General features: G+C 41.0%; 1 protein-coding gene across 1 annotated transcript in view; it reads left to right on the top strand.

The window, feature by feature from the left end:
- Positions 1-19,406, top strand: part of cacna1s (calcium channel, voltage-dependent, L type, alpha 1S subunit) — an 83,730-nt gene that overhangs the window by 11,080 nt on the left and 53,244 nt on the right. Inside the window, exons 4-8 of the mRNA XM_031896822.1 lie at positions 3,581-3,720; positions 7,400-7,533; positions 7,821-7,973; positions 8,359-8,558; positions 10,044-10,147. Of these exons, the coding sequence (XP_031752682.1) occupies positions 3,581-3,720; positions 7,400-7,533; positions 7,821-7,973; positions 8,359-8,558; positions 10,044-10,147 (731 nt within the window). The remainder of the gene's footprint in view (positions 1-3,580; positions 3,721-7,399; positions 7,534-7,820; positions 7,974-8,358; positions 8,559-10,043; positions 10,148-19,406) is intronic.

Raw genomic sequence — 19,406 nt, forward strand, 5'->3', positions numbered from 1 at the left:
CTAGTATTAGGTAATGCAGGAATAAAGTCACATAATAAGGGCCAGTACAGTCAGACAGTGAGCATGTCCAGGTAAGAGAGTATAATAGCAAGTTTGCGGAGCCCACTTCTGTGCCACCATTCCCTACGCTTGCTGTTACCTATGTTTAAAGGGGCACTAAGCCCAAAGCATGTGCTCCAGTGATAACAGAGGTTCAAATATAGACATATCTGTTTTTATAGGCTCAGGGGAAACAGGTTCCTTATGCTCTAGATGTTTTAGTCAGTGAAGTACTATGGTGGGATTCCCAGTAGCCTTACAATAGGAGCCCAGAATCTGATCTGAACTGGTTCGGCTGAACAGTAAAATTTCAAAAGGAATTGCAGTCTTAGTCAAATGTTCTGCTTACATTTATTTCTCTGAAACTCTGATATTTTTAAAATTTTCTTGGTACAGGCTAGTATAAAGGAAAGTAGTTTAGCCATGTAATATGTATGTATGCATATGTTTATGTAGCTTTACTCATCATACAGTAATGTACATTTTCACAGTACATTTTAAGTAGACAGACAAAAACTAAAATTTGAATAAACAATTTTGAATAAAAAGGTTATACAACTTACGTAAAAGATAAAATCCAAAAAGAAAGGGCGCTAAACCAAAGTGTGTATAATCAACAGGAGCTTTAGTACAGTTGATCAGTACAGGTATGGGACCCATTATCCAGAATGCTCGGGACCTGGGGGTTTCCGGATAAAGGGTCTTTCTGTAATTCAGATCTCCTACCTAAAGTCTGCTAAAAACATTATTTAAACAGTAATTAAACCCAGTAGGATTGTTTTGCCTCCAATAAGGATTAATTATATCTTAGATGGGATCAAGTACAAGGTACTGTTTTATTATTACAGAGAAAAAGGACATTTTTAAAAATGTGAATTATTTGATTAAATTGGAGTCTTTGGGAGATGGCCTTTCCGTAATTTGGAACTTTCTCAATAATGGGTTTTCAAATAAGGGGTCCGATACCTGTAGTTAAATCCAAAGTAGTGTTGCCACCTCCTCAATACTGCTGGTCAAGCCAGTAGATTCCGTGAACAATCAAAAGAAAAGAGAGAAACACACTTCCTTAGTGTAAAATCAATGATAAATATTTATTGAATAAAAAATATTGCCTTTACAAAAGTAGTTCAATCAGCATCTTAAATAGTACAGTCCAGATTAGTGGCCCAACACATTTCTTCTTGATTTGGACTTTATCAGGGGCATAAATGTTTAGATTTCAGAATGCATTTATATACTAAGACAAAAGATCGTATTGGCTTGATAAAAGGAAATATGCACATCTGCATAGCATTGGACGACAGATCTAGTTCAGATAAAAATGAATGTGACATCCAAGCAGCTGGTCCAATTATTACTGTCTTAATATCCTGCACAGATTGAAGAAAAAGAGGCACATACAGGAGCAAGTTATTATAAGTAAATAGGGATGCACTGAATCCATTATATTTGGGTTCGTCCGAACCCCAAATCCTTTGGGAATGATTCGCCTGAATACCAAGCCAAATCTGAATCCTAATTTGCATGGAAATTTAACTTACATTTTTTTTACTTCCGTGTTCATATAACCAAAAGTCACGTGATTTTAAGGATTCGGTTCAGCCAGACACTTAGGGGCCCATTCACCAAGTCCGAAAAAGTTGTGGAATTTTAATGAAATTATCATGAACATTATGAAATGTTCTATAAGTTGGAAAAAATACGAATTTATCTCATAAATACTTGTGAGTTTAGTAAATGGGCCCCTTAGTTTCGGCTGAATCTGAATCCTGCTGGAAAAAGGCTGCATCTTTGCCGAATACTGAAGCGAATACTGGATTCGGTGCATCCCTATAATTAAATACAACCATCTTATGGCTGGTCATTTTCCTTCAACTCTTCCAAGCATTTTACAAAATTATAATATTAATGTCAAAATAAGACACACTGTGCCTGGCTATTTGTACTGGCCTTCTTCAGATGTGTATAATTACACAGTACTGCTGCTCTCAACCCTTACTACTTAGTAGCAGCTACTTGTCATGGCAACTAAACAGCAGAAAATACCCTGCCATTGACAATACTAACAATTGCCTGTGCACATAAAGACAATTAGAAGTAGCTGCTAGTGATGGGGGAAACAATTTCCCAGGCATGGATTCAGAGCGAATTTTGCACTTCTGCTTACACAAGAGTGAAGTAAGAGCTTGCCACAGTTTAGGTGAAATTCTGCTACTCTCATTCTGTCACATGTCATTCATTTCTATAGTATTTTTTAAGGAATATTTATTAAAGGGTGAATGTTCACTTTCACTCATGGCTAAATACTCTAAATTTAACTCTAGTGGACTGGGGTGAGCTCTAATTTCACTCTTTAATAAATATAATCCATGAAGTTTACTTATCTATTATTCTACCTCTTGAAAGTAAGCAATGGGATAACTTTAATATGGTGCTGAAAAATATCTCAGCACTAACCCTATGTCATACATATTTACACTATTTCTGCTTTATATGACTCATTCTCATCTTATGCAACCCTAGTATTTATAGTGTGACCAAGTCATTTAAGTCACCTGTAACTGGCAGCCTACTCCTGGTAGTACTTTCATTCTTGTTCGACTCTCTGTTTCCTTACAGTAGAATTACCAAAAATACCATTAGCGGACATTAAATCATGTTAATAGAACTCTGCATAATTCTGCATACCTTAGTAGAAGTTATGACTATTATCCTTGAAGTCCATGTTATTCAAAAATGTATGCCCTCATTATGCTACTAATTACAAGTGCTACCTGCATTACATGTTCCACTTACCTATCCATACTTAATTTGTAGTCTGCTTTAAACACAAATAAAGCACTTTTGGTGTGCATCTACATACCTGGGTACCGAGCGCATACAATTACGCCTGTCTAATCTGCGCAGTATTTTTTTTCGCTACTTCAATTATAGGGTTTAGTGACTGTGACTTATTCCAGAGCTAGCATACTAAAATCTGGCCAAATAGATTCTACTACAATAAAGTCACTCCCACTTGCTGCATTTTAGCCTCTTGTACCCACTCACTTGATGATCTTCTGCTGCATTCCTTTTCAAGCCCTACTGAAATATCGTTTCATATTTTACTTTGGGCAGAAAGTTATTGGTACCTTTACTTTTCTTTGGTGACTGCTTGGCAAGCCAGTGCTCACAAGCAGTAAGGGCTTTGTTAGCCTACACCTGCCCTTCATGAACATTCGTTTAAAATATGTGTAAGGAGTTATCACAGAAAATTTTTTTTTTTGCATACTTGTCCAATCCTATCATTTCCTCATGCTATCATTTATTAATAATGAACTTAGTGGACCATAGCTGAGTTTACTTATAAATGTGCCAGTATTTCATTGACCCACTTTAGGTTTTAGTGACATCAGTATTACATCCTACAAAATGTATCAGTATTTATATTGATAATTTGGTTAATTTGGCCGCTAGTGCTGTTAGCCAGGACACTGTGACTAACATCAACAATATCATGTATTTTTAGTTTTAATATTATTTAATTTGTGTCTCACTTCAGGAAAAGATTGAATATATCTTCCTTTTTATATTCACCATTGAAGCAGCTCTAAAGATAGTAGCATATGGGTTTATTCTACATTCTGATGCATACCTACGCAATTGCTGGAATATCTTGGACTTCACCATTGTCTCTGTTGGGTAAGGAATTCTCAATCTTGATGTTTTCTTAGTTTTTCCACTGGTAGGCAATTGAAGGAAAAAATATACCCCTCTTTCTGACATGAGCTCATTCAGTTAGGTTTATGTAAAGAAAAGATATATAAACATCTGAACTCTTTTTACAGACATATCTAATTTCACAATTGAAAGGAAATCATGTTTGCTGGGACTAGTTACTCCATTTCCCCCATGTTCCATTGTTAAGTGATAGATTATGGGACAATTGGTGGTGCATATATTCTTTGTAAAGCAGAAGGACTTCAAATCCCAGAATCCATTGCTTCACAATGAAACATGGTGAGGGGGGTGAGGTTACTTTACACTGTATGCTCAGATAGTGTGTTTGCACCTTTTTTACATAAGCCCCAATAATTAGCTCATGCCAAAAAGAGAGGATATATTTCCCCTAATTAATTTACTATGACATGTGTACTTGATGACAATCGCTGTAATAGACAGAAAAATAAAAAAAATAAGCAAAATAAACAAGCAGCTATGACAATACATGGAAAGAAATTGGCCACAACAGTACACACCTAAATTTTAGAGGTGTATTTACCAAGAGATGCATATTTTAGCATTATTGCTCAAAATGGGGTTTAAAGTACATTAAATAATATTATAAACCTGTTAGGTAGCTGGTTTAATCTAGCATCTTGTCTAAACAATATTTTGAATGCCAAATAGCATAAGTTTTCAGCAGCTGGGTCTTTAATTCTGTTAAACTATGAACTCCCCAAAAAATTATTTATGCACTTTTAGGATTAAAGCCAAATTGGTAGATTTAGAATGAGCCTCAAATATTTATTTTACAGTAATGTAGTAATCAAAAGGTCAGGTTTCACTGCTTTCGTGCAATATTCCCTTCAATTCCTTCTCGGCTATTTGCATAAGAAAATTATTTTGTGCATACTTGTGCATTAAACTTGTGTGCCCATTTTTAAAAATGAGGTAGGGTCTTCTTTTTTTTTTATCCTTCATGTTGGCATCATTCAAACATTTATTATGCTGGTTTGAAAAATCCTGAAACATACTGTTTTTCGACTTCAGCTTGTTCTTCCACTTCTTAATCTTCTTTTTCTTATTCTTAGCACCCCCCAGTTTCTAAGTGCTTCTCATCCTACAGTTTAAGGGGTACAACAACCACACTTCTTTGTGCTATAGCGGAGCAGGTTGCTTGTGCTTTTCTGAGCGATCCCGCCCTCCATCTTTTTGTGGTGCCGCTCCAAACACCCCAATTTTTCCACTGACTTTGGGGTAAAAAAAGTAGGGAAATCCACCAAAAGCCAATCAGATTTCACCAATTGAATTTCATTGAGACTAGTCACTGAGTTAGTCACTGGTGGACTGCAGTACAAGGTTAGTAAAAGTGGGCACCAAAAGCCAATAAGATTTCATTCAGTAACGTCACATGTTTTTCAAACCAACAAGTTTCCCTTCTCAAACTTCCCTTTCTAGTTCAAAAGTGTTAGCTTACCTGACAGTAGTTAAAAGTTTAGAACAGATTCCTGAAATTTAAGGTCATATTCTAACCAAAGTAAAAATATATAAAAGTAGACATGCTGATGTATCTAATATGTTTTAAACTTTTTAAACTGTGCGCGTGACATCACTTCCTCAACTTGAGGGACGTGTTTAGGTATGGTGCCTAGGGTTGCACCGGACCTAAATACGGACTTGTTTACAATCTTTTAACCTAAATACAGCCCTGCTTACAAATCATAAAATAAATACCTTATACTTCATCATAGCTAAGCTTCATAAATCTCTATTGGATATATATATGTTTTAGCAATTTTAAGGTATGGTGATCCAAATTACAGAAAGATCCTTTAATAAGAATCCAGTATTCTGGATAATATACCTATGGCAGGAAAGTGGATGTGATTACTTGACTTTTTAAAACGTCACAGCGACTAGTTGCTGCTTGTGTCTTCATCCTCAAGTTACAATCTTTGCAGTTCCTTACAGGTAAATGTTAGGTAAGGTTAAAAAAAACAGTATCTTCATCAACAATGTTTATTTGAATATGATCATACAAATTAACACATGCTGACAAGTATGGGATACATCAGTGCTGTCCAACTTCTGTGGTGCCGTGGGCCGGAATTTCTCTAGAATACATAGTGGAGGGCTGCTAATGGAAGCCAGTTTTGACTACTCCCCTTTTTTAAACCACACCCACTTCAAACCACACCCATGTAATCACAATGGTGGTAGTGCAGCAAAAACCCAAATGCTTGGTCCTCACTGCATTCATTCATATGTGAAAGAATTAGATTATGTCATATTAAGACACACCCTTAAATCCATATGCCTCTTCCTCCCCTGTGGATACCACAGCAACCCCCAGCACGTATTTACACACCTTAGGCTATTTCCAACTGACCAAGCACCTGGAACTGCATTTGATGTTAGTTACCTAGTTAAAGTGGACCTGTCACCCAGACATAAAAAGCTGTATAATAAAAGTCCTTTTCAAATTAAACATGAAACCCACATTCATTTTTATATTAACACATCCAAACCCATTATAAAGGCAATTAAAAATCCCAGCTGTCAATTATATATTGCTTGCCCTGCCTCTATGCCTTAGGCATAGAGGCAGAGAACTCACTTAAGACTAATGCCAGACGAGGGCGGATATTTTCGACAAGCAGAAAAGCGCTTGCTGAAAATACCGCCCTACGCCTTCCTACATGTGCCTGCACCCGAATGAATGAAATATGCTCGGGTGCAGGCACATGTAGGCGAAATACGCATAAAAAGGCAAGACTCACTACATGTGCATGCACCCGAGCATATTCCATTCATTTGGTGCAGGCACAAGTAGGAGGCATAGGGCGGAATTTTCGGCAAGCGCTTTTCCGCTTACCGAAAATATCCGCCCTACGCCTCATCTGGCATTAGCCTATAGAGCAAGCACCACTGAAGTCCCAGTGGTTCTATTTAAACTGTCTGTTCAGGTGCAACTAATCAAACCCCACCCACCTCATTTTAGTTGGGATCAATTACAAGATACTGCTTTATTACAACAGAGAAAAAGGAAATCAGTTTTAAAATTCTGAATTATTTGATTAAAATGGAGTCTATGGGAGACAGGCTTTCCATAATTCTGAGCTTTCTGGATAACAGGTTTCCGGATAAGGGGTCCGATACCTGTACAGTGAACATATTTGCCCTGCCCATGTTTATAGTTATAAAGCTGGACAAGACTGTGCAAACTTTTATTTGCAGTGCAAATGTGCTAAGGTTTTTTAAATATGGCATAATCGCAATTTGCAAGTATTTACAAACACACCCTGTGTCCGTATTATGCCACAACTTTTGTGGCATAACAACTATTCGCTAAACAGATTTCGCAATTGTGAATTTATTCGCAAATTAAAAATTGTGCTATATTAGTGTAGAACAAATGCAGTGGCCATGCTCACACAAAGCTCAGTCTTATTTGCAAGCTATTTGCAAATTTTTATGCATTGTGCATTTCACAGCAATCTGCAGAAAAGGGAAAGAGGGCACAGCAGTGTAAAATGTAAATGTTTATTGGAAAACGTGTGCACAAAGCAAAGCGACCTTATGCAAGAATAATAAGCGCTGCATGGACTTTATAAATGACCCCCAGTGACTTTCTGTTTATATACTTCTCTGTTAACAGACTTTTCACAATTGTCCTGGAACAAATCAATAAGGTTCAGGGTGTAACAGCACCAGGAGGAACTGGCTTTAATGTTAAAGCCCTGAGAGCTTTCCGTGTTCTTAGGCCTCTTCGTTTGGTGTCTGGAGTGCCAAGTAAGTATTCCAAAGCACTTGGGGTGTTATGAGTAGTAATAAATAATTTATAATAGATACTTTTTAAAATAACTTGTGTTATTATTGTGTGTAACTGTCGATACTGTTTTGGTACTGTTATAATAATAGATAGTGGGTTGGCATTATGATACATCAGTCAAATGATATATAACATATTTTACATTCAGCATTTTGCTGCAATTATTTGCATATTAATGCCCAGTCCTGCTGCACTTACTTGAAGATAATTTATTTTTCATGCATTCTAATACTTGCTTCTTTTGCAGGTCTTCAAGTAGTGCTGAATTCTATAATTAAAGCAATGGTTCCATTACTCCACATTGCTTTGCTCGTCCTTTTCATGATCATAATATATGCTATTGTTGGAAAAGAACTTTTCTCTGGGAAGATGCACAAAACTTGTTATTACAAAGCAACAGGTGAGAATACTATAACTATACGGCTTACTGAAATTGACTTACTCTAAATGGCACCCTAAACTTACGCATACCTATTTTTAGGGTGCCATTTACTAACCGTCAGATTTTTTTTTCCAGTTTGGATTTTTAGTACTAAAAGTTGTGACTTTTTCGTGATTTACTATGTGTCCAAACGGCTAAAAACCCTAATCTGACATTTAGACTTATAAAAAAGCACAATATACTGTATGAAACAAAGTTTATAAAATAAATATTTCTATTAATTACAACATTGCTGAGCACAGTTTGTATTTGAGTGTGTATTTACACACTCAAATACTTTACTTTTGGGATCTAGTCATAAATATGCAGTTCTTTAAATTACTTATATGCTGTCTGTTTTTAGATGTAATTGCCACAGTTGAGAAACCCTCCCCATGCAGCACAACAGGTCAGGGTCGCCAGTGCGCAATAAATGGGAGTGAATGCAGAGGCTGGTGGCCAGGACCTAACAATGGCATTACACACTTTGACAATTTCGGTTTTGCCATGCTGACTGTATATCAGTGCATCACCATGGAGGGATGGACAGAGGTGCTCTACTGGGTGAGTGGTCATATAGATTGTGTTTTATAAAGTCTACAATATTTATACTTTGTTAAAATCATTTGGTATGTGTTAGGTTTACTGTTGTCAACTGCCTTTTTTATTTATTGTGAAAGCAATCACCCTAACCTCGTAGCGCAGAGGTGATGTAAATTAGGCTAGTTTTTCAAGTGCTAGTTCACCTTTACAAAATGTATTGGTTTTAAATAGTATACTACAAAAACTATTTCTACTACTAGGGATGCACCAAATTCAGAATTCAGTTCAGGATTCAGCCAAGATTCAGCCTTTATCGGCAGGATTTGGCCGAATCCACGCTCCTGGCCAAACTGAATCCTAAAAATCATGTCACTTTTTCTCATGTAAACCTAAAAAGGATTTGGATTCGGTTCGGTATTCAGCCAAATCAGAAAAAAGTGAATTCTGTGCATTCCTAACTACTACTATCCAATTGCTTTCTATTTGGTTTTTTGAATATTTCTCGGAACTTCGCACTAAAAAAAATTGTTTCTCTTCCCCCCTCTAATGTTTTCCAAAAGCAACCTGCCTAGCAAGCCTGGCTGCCATATCTCTAAACTATTTAAAAAACAAGAAAAAGGCTAGCCACCATTATTGAATGGAAATGAGCGTTTACTCCATGCGCATTTTTAATAGATTTAGCATATTATATACATATCCTTCTCTGATAGAACAGCATCCAACACACTTCTAACCCTCACTAAATAATTCCCTGTTGCCACCGATTCTGGCAATGATTTTTAAGTTATATGTATATGTATTCACACCAAATTTCCGCATTTCGCATTTCGGAAAAATTTGCCAAGTGAGGAACAAGTTGCGGTTGCATTAAAACAAAGTTGCATCACAGTTTTGCGGATTTTACAGCGAAGCGAACCAGGACAGATTAGCTTATCACTAATAAGGAGAATTACAGACGTTTGTTGAAGATTTCAGCATTGTTGACATCAGAATGAGTTCAGAAATCAGTTGCATTTCTAAAGGTGCTCAGATGTCCACCTAGTGGTAGACATGAAAATACATTGAGTAGGAGAAACAATAGCATATCTGAAAGCAGTTCTATTGTGTAGTGCTGGCTCCTTCTGAGATGGCTGCCTACACATCAATATTACAGCTTAAAAAATACATTTGTTGGTTCAAGAATAACATTCTATATGGTAGAGTTAATTATTTGCAATGTAAACACTGTAATTCAGAAATAAAACATACACCATTTATGTGGGATATCTAACATAATAGCCAGAACATAACCTTCTTCTTTGCATCTCTAACCTATTAGTCAGTCAGCAACTAGAAGGGCTTCCTGGGACAATAAATGTTCAGATTGTTTTTTATCTTGACATGCATGTTCAATATCAATTAAAGGAGTATTAATGTAAGATTCAATAGCTTTGTTTATATGTCAGTAGTTCTACTATGATCCCTGTGGCCTCAGAAACTTGAAACTTTTTCACATACCTTTTTTAGGTCAATGATGCTATTGGCAATGAATGGCCCTGGATTTACTTTGTAAGTCTTATCCTACTTGGATCGTTCTTCGTACTCAATCTAGTTTTGGGTGTCCTGAGCGGGTAAGAATTAACATTGCTAGTATTTGATACCTTATACACCCTTTATTAATATTTGTCTATGAGGAAGAATCTACTACGTGTCATCATCATACAAATTAAGATGATTTTGATGCATCCATTTTAAATCCATTTTAAATTAAATTTTATTTATATTAAATAAATGTTGTCATGGGTGGATTTTCATTAAGGTCTGGGGAGGCTAAGCCTCGCCCAACATGCCTGACACATAAAAAAGAATAAAAAAACAAAACTTACAGCCTGTAGCATGTCCTGGAAGATTTCATATTACTGAGCCATTGGTGTTTCCACTGGGGGGTGCTGTGGGGTTTGCTCATACCTTTCTCCTAGGAACATCAGGTCATGGCAGTAGGAGACACCCCCAACACCTGATGCTTTATGGTCAGGAAGGCCCAAACTGATTTGTGAGAAGTACCTGTACAATTACCAGCATTTTAATTTGGGAGAACAGAGGCACAGAAACTCAAGCAGTTGTTGGTGGAAATCAGCTGATACAGAAGACTAGCAGTCAGCATCCTAGTATATTCTTTAATGGTGTTACCCACAAAAGTCAGAGCCCCTGTGCAGAAATTTGTGATTTTTGCTGTCATCTTTTTACATAGATACCGGTAATCTCAACCTTGCTAAATCTCCTCTCTCCATATTCAGCTCCTTCAGTCTCGTAACAGAGTCTGAAGTTTCTCAGCTTCTGCGATCCTCTTCAATTCCTCTCTGGCTTCTGGTACTTTTCCCTCTCTCTTCAAACAAGCATGTGTCAAACCTATTCTTAAAAAGGCTACGCTGAACCCGTCCTGCCTTTCTAACTACCGTCCCGTCTCTCTCCTGCCCCTAGCCTCTAAACTCCTGGAACGTCTTGTCTTTTCTCGTGTCGCTAACTTTCTCTGCACCCATAATCTGCTGGACCCTATGCAGTCTGGTTTTTGGCCACTGAGATGGCCTTATGTAGAGTGGCTAATGATCTCCAGACTGCCAAGGCCAAAGAACGCTACTCGGTCCACATTCTCCTAGACCTTTCCTCTGCTTTTGATACTGTCAACCATTCTGTCCTTATGCAAATTCCCTATTCTCTGGGTATCCGGGATCAAGCAGCATTCTGGTTCTCTTCCTATCACTCTAACCGCTCTTTCTCTGTTGCTCTTGGTAACAAATCCTCTACCCCCGTTCCGATTAGTGTGGGGGTGCCTCAGGGCTCTGTGCTTGGTCCTTTACTGTTCTCTCTGTACACTCTCTCTTTAGGAGACCTTATTTCTTCTTTTGGTCTTAAATATCACTTATATGCAGATGACATCCAGATATATTTAGACACCCCTGCACTAACCACTGATGTTCAAACCCAGATTGGTAACTGCCTCCTGGGGAATCTCCTCCTGGATGAACCGACGCCAGCTCAAACTTAACCTAGCTAAAACAGAGCTCATGGTCTTCCTACCCAAACCTGGCCCTCCTCCTCCTTTCACCATTACTATTGATGGCATGACCATCAACCCTGTAAATTCTACATGCTGCCTTGGGGTTATCTTTGATCAGTCACTCTCCTTCTCCAACCATATCAATAATACTGCCAAAACCTGCCATTTTTCCTCCGCAATATTGCCAAGATACGCCCCTTTCTTTCACAAGTAACAGCTAAAACACTAATACATGCCCTTATCCTTTCCCACTTAGATTACTGCAATCTCCTACTAACCGGCCTCCCAGACTCCCACCTCTCTCCCCTGCAATCAATTTTAAACTCTGCTGCCAGGATCCTCCTGCTTTCTCCGAAGAGGGAACCTGTTCAGACTCACATAAGCTCTCTTGCATGGTTGCCTGTTAAGCAAAGGATAACTTACAGAATCCTTCTGCTAACATTCAAAGCCCTTCACTCCTCTGCTCCTCACTACATTTCTTCACTGGTCTCCCTGCATGTTCCTGATCGCCCCCTCCGCTCCTCTCAGAGCCTCCGTCTTTTTACACCATCCACACCCACTGCGCTCTCTCATCTTAAACCTTTCTATCTTGCTGCTCCTTACCTTACTATCACACAACTATAAAATGCATAATACATTTTCTGATTTTACATTTTTTCAGATTTTTTTCCAGATCTTTTCTGGTCACCTGAAAAAACAAAATAGGGGGTCTACTGTATTATAATTATGCTGTACAGCGAGTGTTCCAATTTTTAATTTGTTTGGCCATACAGTATATTAAAAACTACAGTACTCTGTTAACCAGTGGTGCAAATAACAAAAACCAGTACAAAAGTAACATAGTAAGTTAGGTTGAAAAAAGGACACACGTCAGCCTTAATACCTATATATAACCTGCCTAACTGCTAGTTGATCCAGAGGAAGGCAAAAAAACCCCATCTGAAGCCTTTCTAATTTGCCGCAAAAAAAAATCCTTCCTAACTCCAATCGGACCAGTCCCTGGATCAACTTGTACTTAAAGCTATCTTCTATAACCCTGTATTCCCTCAGTTGCTAAAAATCCATCCAACCCCTTCTTGAAGCTATATAATGTATCAGTACAGTTGATTCAGGGAGAGAATGCCGCAATTTCACAGCTCTCACAGTACAAAATCCTTTCTGAATACTTAGACAGAACCTCCCTTCTTCTAATCAGAATGGGTGCCCTCATATCAGTGGGAAGGATCTATTGGTAAATAAAGCATTAGAGAGGTTATTATATGATACCCTTATATATTTATACATAGTTATCATATCACCCCTTAAGCACCTCTTCTCCAGTAGGGATGTAGCGAACTGTTCGCCGGCGAACTAATTCGCGCGAATATCGGGTGTTCGCAAGTCCGCAAATTCGCGAACTTTTGGCGATGTTCGCCATTTGGGTTCGCCTTAGCTGGCGCCAAATTTTGACCTCTCACCCCAGACCAGCAGATACATGTCAGGCAATCAGGCAGCTCTCCCTCCTGGGCCACCCCACCCCCCCCTTGGACCACTCCCTTCCATATATAAACCGAAGCCCAGCAGCCATTTTACATTCTGCCTGTGTGTGCTTGAAGAGATAGTGTAGGGAGAGAAGCTGTGATTGATTTCAGGGAGAGTTTAAGTAGGATTTCTGGCTAGTAATCTACTACTGCTCTGTATTTGTGTGGGGATAGGAGCTGTGCATTCATTTCAGGGAGAGTTTAAGTAGGATTTCTGGCAAGTAATCTACTTTCTACTGCTCTGTATTTGTGTGGGGATAGGAGCTGTGCATTCATTTCAGGGAGAGTTTAAGTAGGATTTCTGGCTAGTAATCTACTTTCTACTGCTCTGTATTTGTGTGGGTATAGGAGCTGTGCATTCATTTCAGGGAGAGTTTAAGTAGGATTTCTGGCTAGTAATCTACTTTCTACTGCTCTGTATTTGTGTGGGGATAGGAGCTATGCATTCATTTCAGGGAGAGTTTAAGTAGGATTTCTGGCAAGTAATCTACTTTCTACTGCTCTGTATTTGTGTGGGGATAGGAGCTGTGCATTCATTTCAGGGAGAGTTTAAGTAGGATTTCTGGCTAGTAATCTACTTTCTACTGCTCTGTATTTGTGTGGGGATAGGAGCTGTGCATTCATTTCAGGGAGAGTTTAAGTAGGATTTCTGGCTAGTAATCTACTTTCTACTGCTCTGTATTTGTGTGGGGATAGGAGCTGTGCATTCATTTCAGGGAGAGTTTAAGTAGGATTTCTGGCAAGTAATCTACTTTCTACTGCTCTGTATTTTTTGTCTAAATAACAATTTGTCTAAATAACAATAATAATTCCGTGTCCAGAAACATCACTTGAGTGACGGTTTTCCACCAGCAATAATATATTCCGTATCCACTACTGTATACGTTGCCCTTGCAGGCCTTGTTGCCCGGTGTCTGCAACCAAGTGCCACCTAGCTGTGTGAGCTTTTTCACAATCTGTCTAAATTACAATAATAATTCCGTGTCCAGAAACATCACTTGAGTGACGGTTTTCCACCAGCAATAATATATTCCGTATCCACTACTGTATACGTTGCCCTTGCAGGCCTTGTTGCCCGGTGTCTGCAACCAAGTGCCACCTAGCTGTGTGAGCTTTTTCACAATCTGTCTAAATTACAATAATAATTCCGTGTCCAGAAACATCACTTGAGTGACGGTTTTCCACCAGCAATAATATATTCCGTATCCACTACTGTATACGTTGCCCTTGCAGGCCTTGTTGCCCGGTGTCTGCAACCAAGTGCCACCTAGCTGTGTGAGCTTTTTCACAATCTGTCTAAATTACAATAATAATTCCGTGTCCAGAAACATCACTTGAGTGACGGTTTTCCACCAGCAATAATATATTCCGTATCCACTACTGTATACGTTGCCCTTGCAGGCCTTGTTGCCCGGTGTCTGCAACCAAGTGCCACCTAGCTGTGTGAGCTTTTTCACAATCTGTCTAAATTACAATAATAATTCCGTGTCCAGAAACATCACTTGAGTGACGGTTTTCCACCAGCAATAAAATATTCCGTATCCACTACTGTATACGTTGCCCTTGCAGGCCTTGTTGCCCGGTGTCTGCAACCAAGTGCCACCTAGCTGTGTGATCTTTTTCACAATTTGTCTAAATAACAATAATAATTCCGTGTCCAGAAACATCACTTGAGTGACGGTTTTCCACCAGCAATAAAATATTCCGTATCCACTGCTGTATACGTTGCCCTTGCAGGCCTTGTTGCCCGGTGTCTGCAACCAAGTGCCACCTAGCTGTGTGAGCTTTTTCACAATTTGTCTAAATAACAATAATAATTCCGTGTCCAGAAACATCACTTGAGTGACGGTTTTCCACCAGCAATAAAATATTCCGTATCCACTACTGTATACGTTGCCCTTGCAGGCCTTGTTGCCCGGTGTCTGCAACCAAGTGCCACCTAGCTGTGTGAGCTTTTTCACAATTTGTCTAAATAACAATAATAATTCCGTGTCCAGAAACATCACTTGAGTGACGGTTTTCCACCAGCAATAAAATATTCCGTATCCACTACTGTATACGTTGCCCTTGCAGGCCTTGTTGCCCGGTGTCTGCAACCAAGTGCCACCTAGCTGTGTGATCTTTTTCACAATTTGTCTAAATAACAATAATAATTCCGTGTCCAGAAACATCACTTGAGTGACGGTTTTCCACCAGCAACAAAATATTCCGTATCCACTACTGTATACGTTGCCCTTGCAGGCCTTGTTGCCCGGTGTCTGCAACCAAGTGCCACCTAGCTGTGTGAGCTTTTTCACAATCTGTCTAAATTACAATAATAATTCCGTGTCCAGAAACATCACTTGAGTGACGGTTTTCCACCAGCAATAAAATATTCCGTATCCACTACTGTATACGTTGCCCTTGCAGGCCTTGTTGCCCGGTGTCTGCAACCAAGTGCCACCTAGCTGTGTGATCTTTTTCACAATTTGTCTAAATAACAATAATAATTCCGTGTCCAGAAACATCACCCAAGTTGTTGTTGTTTTGTAAAAATAAAAAAAATGCCAGGCAAAGGCAGGCCGCCACGCAGAGGCACTAGGGGCCGTGCTGCTATGATATCCTGTGGCCCTAGGAAATTGCCCAGTTTTCCGAAGGCACTTACCCTGAACTCCCAAAATGCTGAAGAGGTAGTTGACTGGCTTACACAGCACACCCCATCCTCTACTGTTTCTAACTTTGCCACAACATCCTCATCCTCCTTTGCTATGGGCACCCCACATACCACTTCCTCCACCACCGCCGCCCCTTCTTCACTGGAATCAGAGGAGTTATTTACTCATGAGTTTGTTGAACTGAGTGATGCGCAACCATTATTGCCAGAAGAAGATGAAGGAGATGCGGACGTTACACCAGATATCATAATTCAGGCAGGCAACACAACAGAGATGGACATAAGGTGTGATGATGATGAGGTCCCCGCTGCTGCTGTCTTCTGTGAGCTGTCAGAAGAAATTGATGCATCTGAGGAGAATGATGATGAGGAGAGTGATATTTTGTGGGTGCCCACAAGAAGAGAGCAAGAGGAGGATAGTTCAGATGGAGAGACGGAAAGTCAGAGAGGCAGGAGGAGATTAAGACTTAGAAGAAGCAGGGACAGCTCCTAGGGAACAGTAGGGCAACAACATGAATCGGCACCTGTGGTCAGCCAGCCAACGCACCCGCCAACTTCTACTGTTACTGCTAGAAAGCCCACATCAAAAGGCTCAGCAGTGTGGCATTTTTTTAATGTGTGTGCCTCTGACAAAAGCGCTGTAATTTGCAATGAGTGCAGTCAGAAACTGAGTCTTGGGAAGCCCAACACCCACTTAGGTACAACTGCTATGCGAAGGCACATGAACGCCAAACACAAAGCACTATGGGAGCAACACCTCAAAGGCAGCAGCCAAACGCTAAGCCACCCTCCTTCTGCTCCAGCATCTTACTGCTCTACCTCTGCTGTCCTTGACCCGTCTCAACCACCCTCCACTCCGCCTTCCAGTTCCTGCTCATCTGCCCCCAGCCAAGTTTCTGTGAGGGCCATGTTTGAGCGTAAGAAACCAATGCCTCCGAGTCATCCCCTTGCCCGGCGTCTGACAGCTGGATTGTCTGCACTCTTAGCCCGCCAGCTTTTACCATACCAGCTGGTGGACTCTGAGGCTTTCCACCAATTTGTAGCAATTGGGACACCGCAGTGGAAGGTACCCAGCCGCAATTTTTTTTCACAGAAGGGAATACCACACCTGTACCAGCATGTGCAGAGCCAAATCACCGCATCTCTGTCATTTAGTGTTGGGGCAAAGGTCCATATGACTACTGACACATGGTCCTCCAAGCATGGTCAGGGCAGGTATGTCACCTACACTGCCCACTGGGTGAACCTGGTGATGGCTGGGAAGCAGGGAATGCGTGGTTCAACAACAGTGGAGTTGGTGTCACCGCCACGGGTTGCATGCGGGTCTGCCACCACCTCTACTCCTCCTTTGCTCTCTAACTCGTCTTCTAACTCGTCTTCTAAGTCGTCTTCTAAGTCGTCTTCTAAGTCGTCTTCTAACTTGACTTCTTCCTCGGCTTCTTCCTCCTCTGCTGCTGTGTCCTCCTCCACACCTGTGCACCCCCAGCTCCACATAGGCTATTCGACGTGCCAGGTACGCCGTTGTCATGCTGTCTTGGGCATGACGTGCCTGGAAAGTAGAAACCATACCGGATCTGTACTCCTGTCATCTCTGCACTCACAGGCCGATCGGTGGCTGACCCCACACCAACTGAAAATTGGAAAAGTGGTGTGTGACAACGGAAGCAATCTGTTGGCAGCACTGAGACTGGGCAATTTAACACATGTGCCCTGCATGGCACATGTTTTAAATTTGATAGTCCAACGGTTTGTCTCGAAGTACCCAGGATTGCAGGACATTCTCAGGCAGTCCAGGAAGGTGTCTGGCCATTTCAGACGTTCCTACACAGCCATGGCACGCCTTGCTGACATTCAGCGGCGGCACAACTTGCCAGTCAGGCGTTTAATTTGCGACAGCCAGACTCGCTGGAATTCAACGCTCCTCATGTTTGAACGTCTGCTGCAACAACAAAGAGCCATCAATGAATACCTATTTGAACTGGGTGGTAGGACTGGATCTGCAGAGCTGGGGATTTTTTTCCCCCGTTACTGGGTGCTTATGCGCGACGCCTGCAGGCTGATGCGCCCTTTTGACGAGGTCACAAATATGGTTAGTCGCACTGAAGGCACCATCAGCGACCTAATACCCTTTGCTTTTTTTCTTGAGCGTGCCGTGCGACGAGTGACAGATGACGCTGTAGACCAGCGTGACCAAGAGCCTGATTTCTGGGCGGAATCACCAGAACGTTCCCAGGCACCTGCTGCAACGCAGGGAGAGGTGTCAGAAGCGGAGTCAGAGGAGGAAGGTGGCTTTGTGGAGGCAGAAGACCAACAGGAGCAGGCTTCCCAGGGGGCTTGTGGTCACCTTTTGTGGAGCCCTGGTCTTGTACGTGGCTGGGGGGAGGAGACGGTGGTGGATGAGGACGTAGTCCTTGATAACGAGGAAGGGGAGATGGATACCTCTGCATCCAACCTTGTGAGAATGGGGTCTTTCATTCTGTCATGCCTGTTGAAGGACCCCCGTATCAAGAGGCTTAAGGAGAAGGACCTGTACTGGGTGGCAACGCTACTAGACCCTCGTTACAAGCATAAAGTGGCAGAAATGTTACCAACGTACCACAAGTCCGAAAGGATGCTGCATTTCCAAACCAGCCTGCAAAACATGTTGTACAATTCTTTTAAGGGTGATGTCACTCCACATTCCAGGGGCAGAGGTGCCGGTAATCCTCCCACGAGCACACCTGCAAGGACAATGCACTTTGGCCACTCTGTAACGTCAGACATGCAAAGTTTTTTCAGTCCAAGGCAGCGCCAGGACCCTTCTGGATCCACCCTCAGAGAACGCCTCGACCGGCAGGTAGCGGACTACCTGGCATTAACTGCAGATATTGACACTCTGAGGAGCGATGAACCCCTGGACTACTGGGTGCGCAGGCTTGATCTGTGGCCAGAGCTGTCACAATTTGCCATAAATCTGTTGTCTTGCCCTGCCTCAAGTGTCCTCTCAGAAAGGACCTTTAGTGCAGCAGGAGGGATTGTAACTGAGAAGAGAACTCGCCTAGGTCACAAAAGTGTTGATTACCTGACCTTTATTAAAATGAATGAGGCATGGATCTCGGAGGGTTACTGCACGCCAGAAGACTTGTTCTGACTGCCCATGCAGCTGTCCTTCTCTGCACGCCGCTTGACACCACACACAGCTGTCCTTTAGCGTCCTCCTCCACCACCGTACAAACTAGGGTGCAAATCCTACTGGCTTAATTGTAAGCCAAACTTTTTGGACAGGTAAATCCTGAATTTTTCTCTCTTCTACTCTTCTGTGCTTGTCACCCTATCTGAGTTCTTTGAAAGGGTTTGGCTGGGGCATGGTTATGATACCATCTAGCTTTGATGTTTTTAATGTCTTCTGTGCTTGTCACCCTATATGAGTTCTTTGAAAGGGTTTGGCTGGGGCATGGTTATGATACCATCTAGCTTTGATGTTTTTAATGTCTTCTGTGCTTGTCACCCTATCTGAGTTCTTTGAAAGGGTTTGGCTGGGGCATGGTTATGATACCATCTAGCTTTGATGTTTTTAATGTCTTCTGTGCTTGTTGTCACCCTATCTGAGTTCTTTGAAAGGGTTTGGCTGGGGCATGGTTATTATACCATCTAGCTTTGATGTTTTTAATGTCTTCTGT

Source organism: Xenopus tropicalis, chromosome 2 (assembly GCF_000004195.4).
Source record: "Xenopus tropicalis strain Nigerian chromosome 2, UCB_Xtro_10.0, whole genome shotgun sequence".
Taxonomy (NCBI): Eukaryota; Metazoa; Chordata; class Amphibia; order Anura; family Pipidae; genus Xenopus; species Xenopus tropicalis.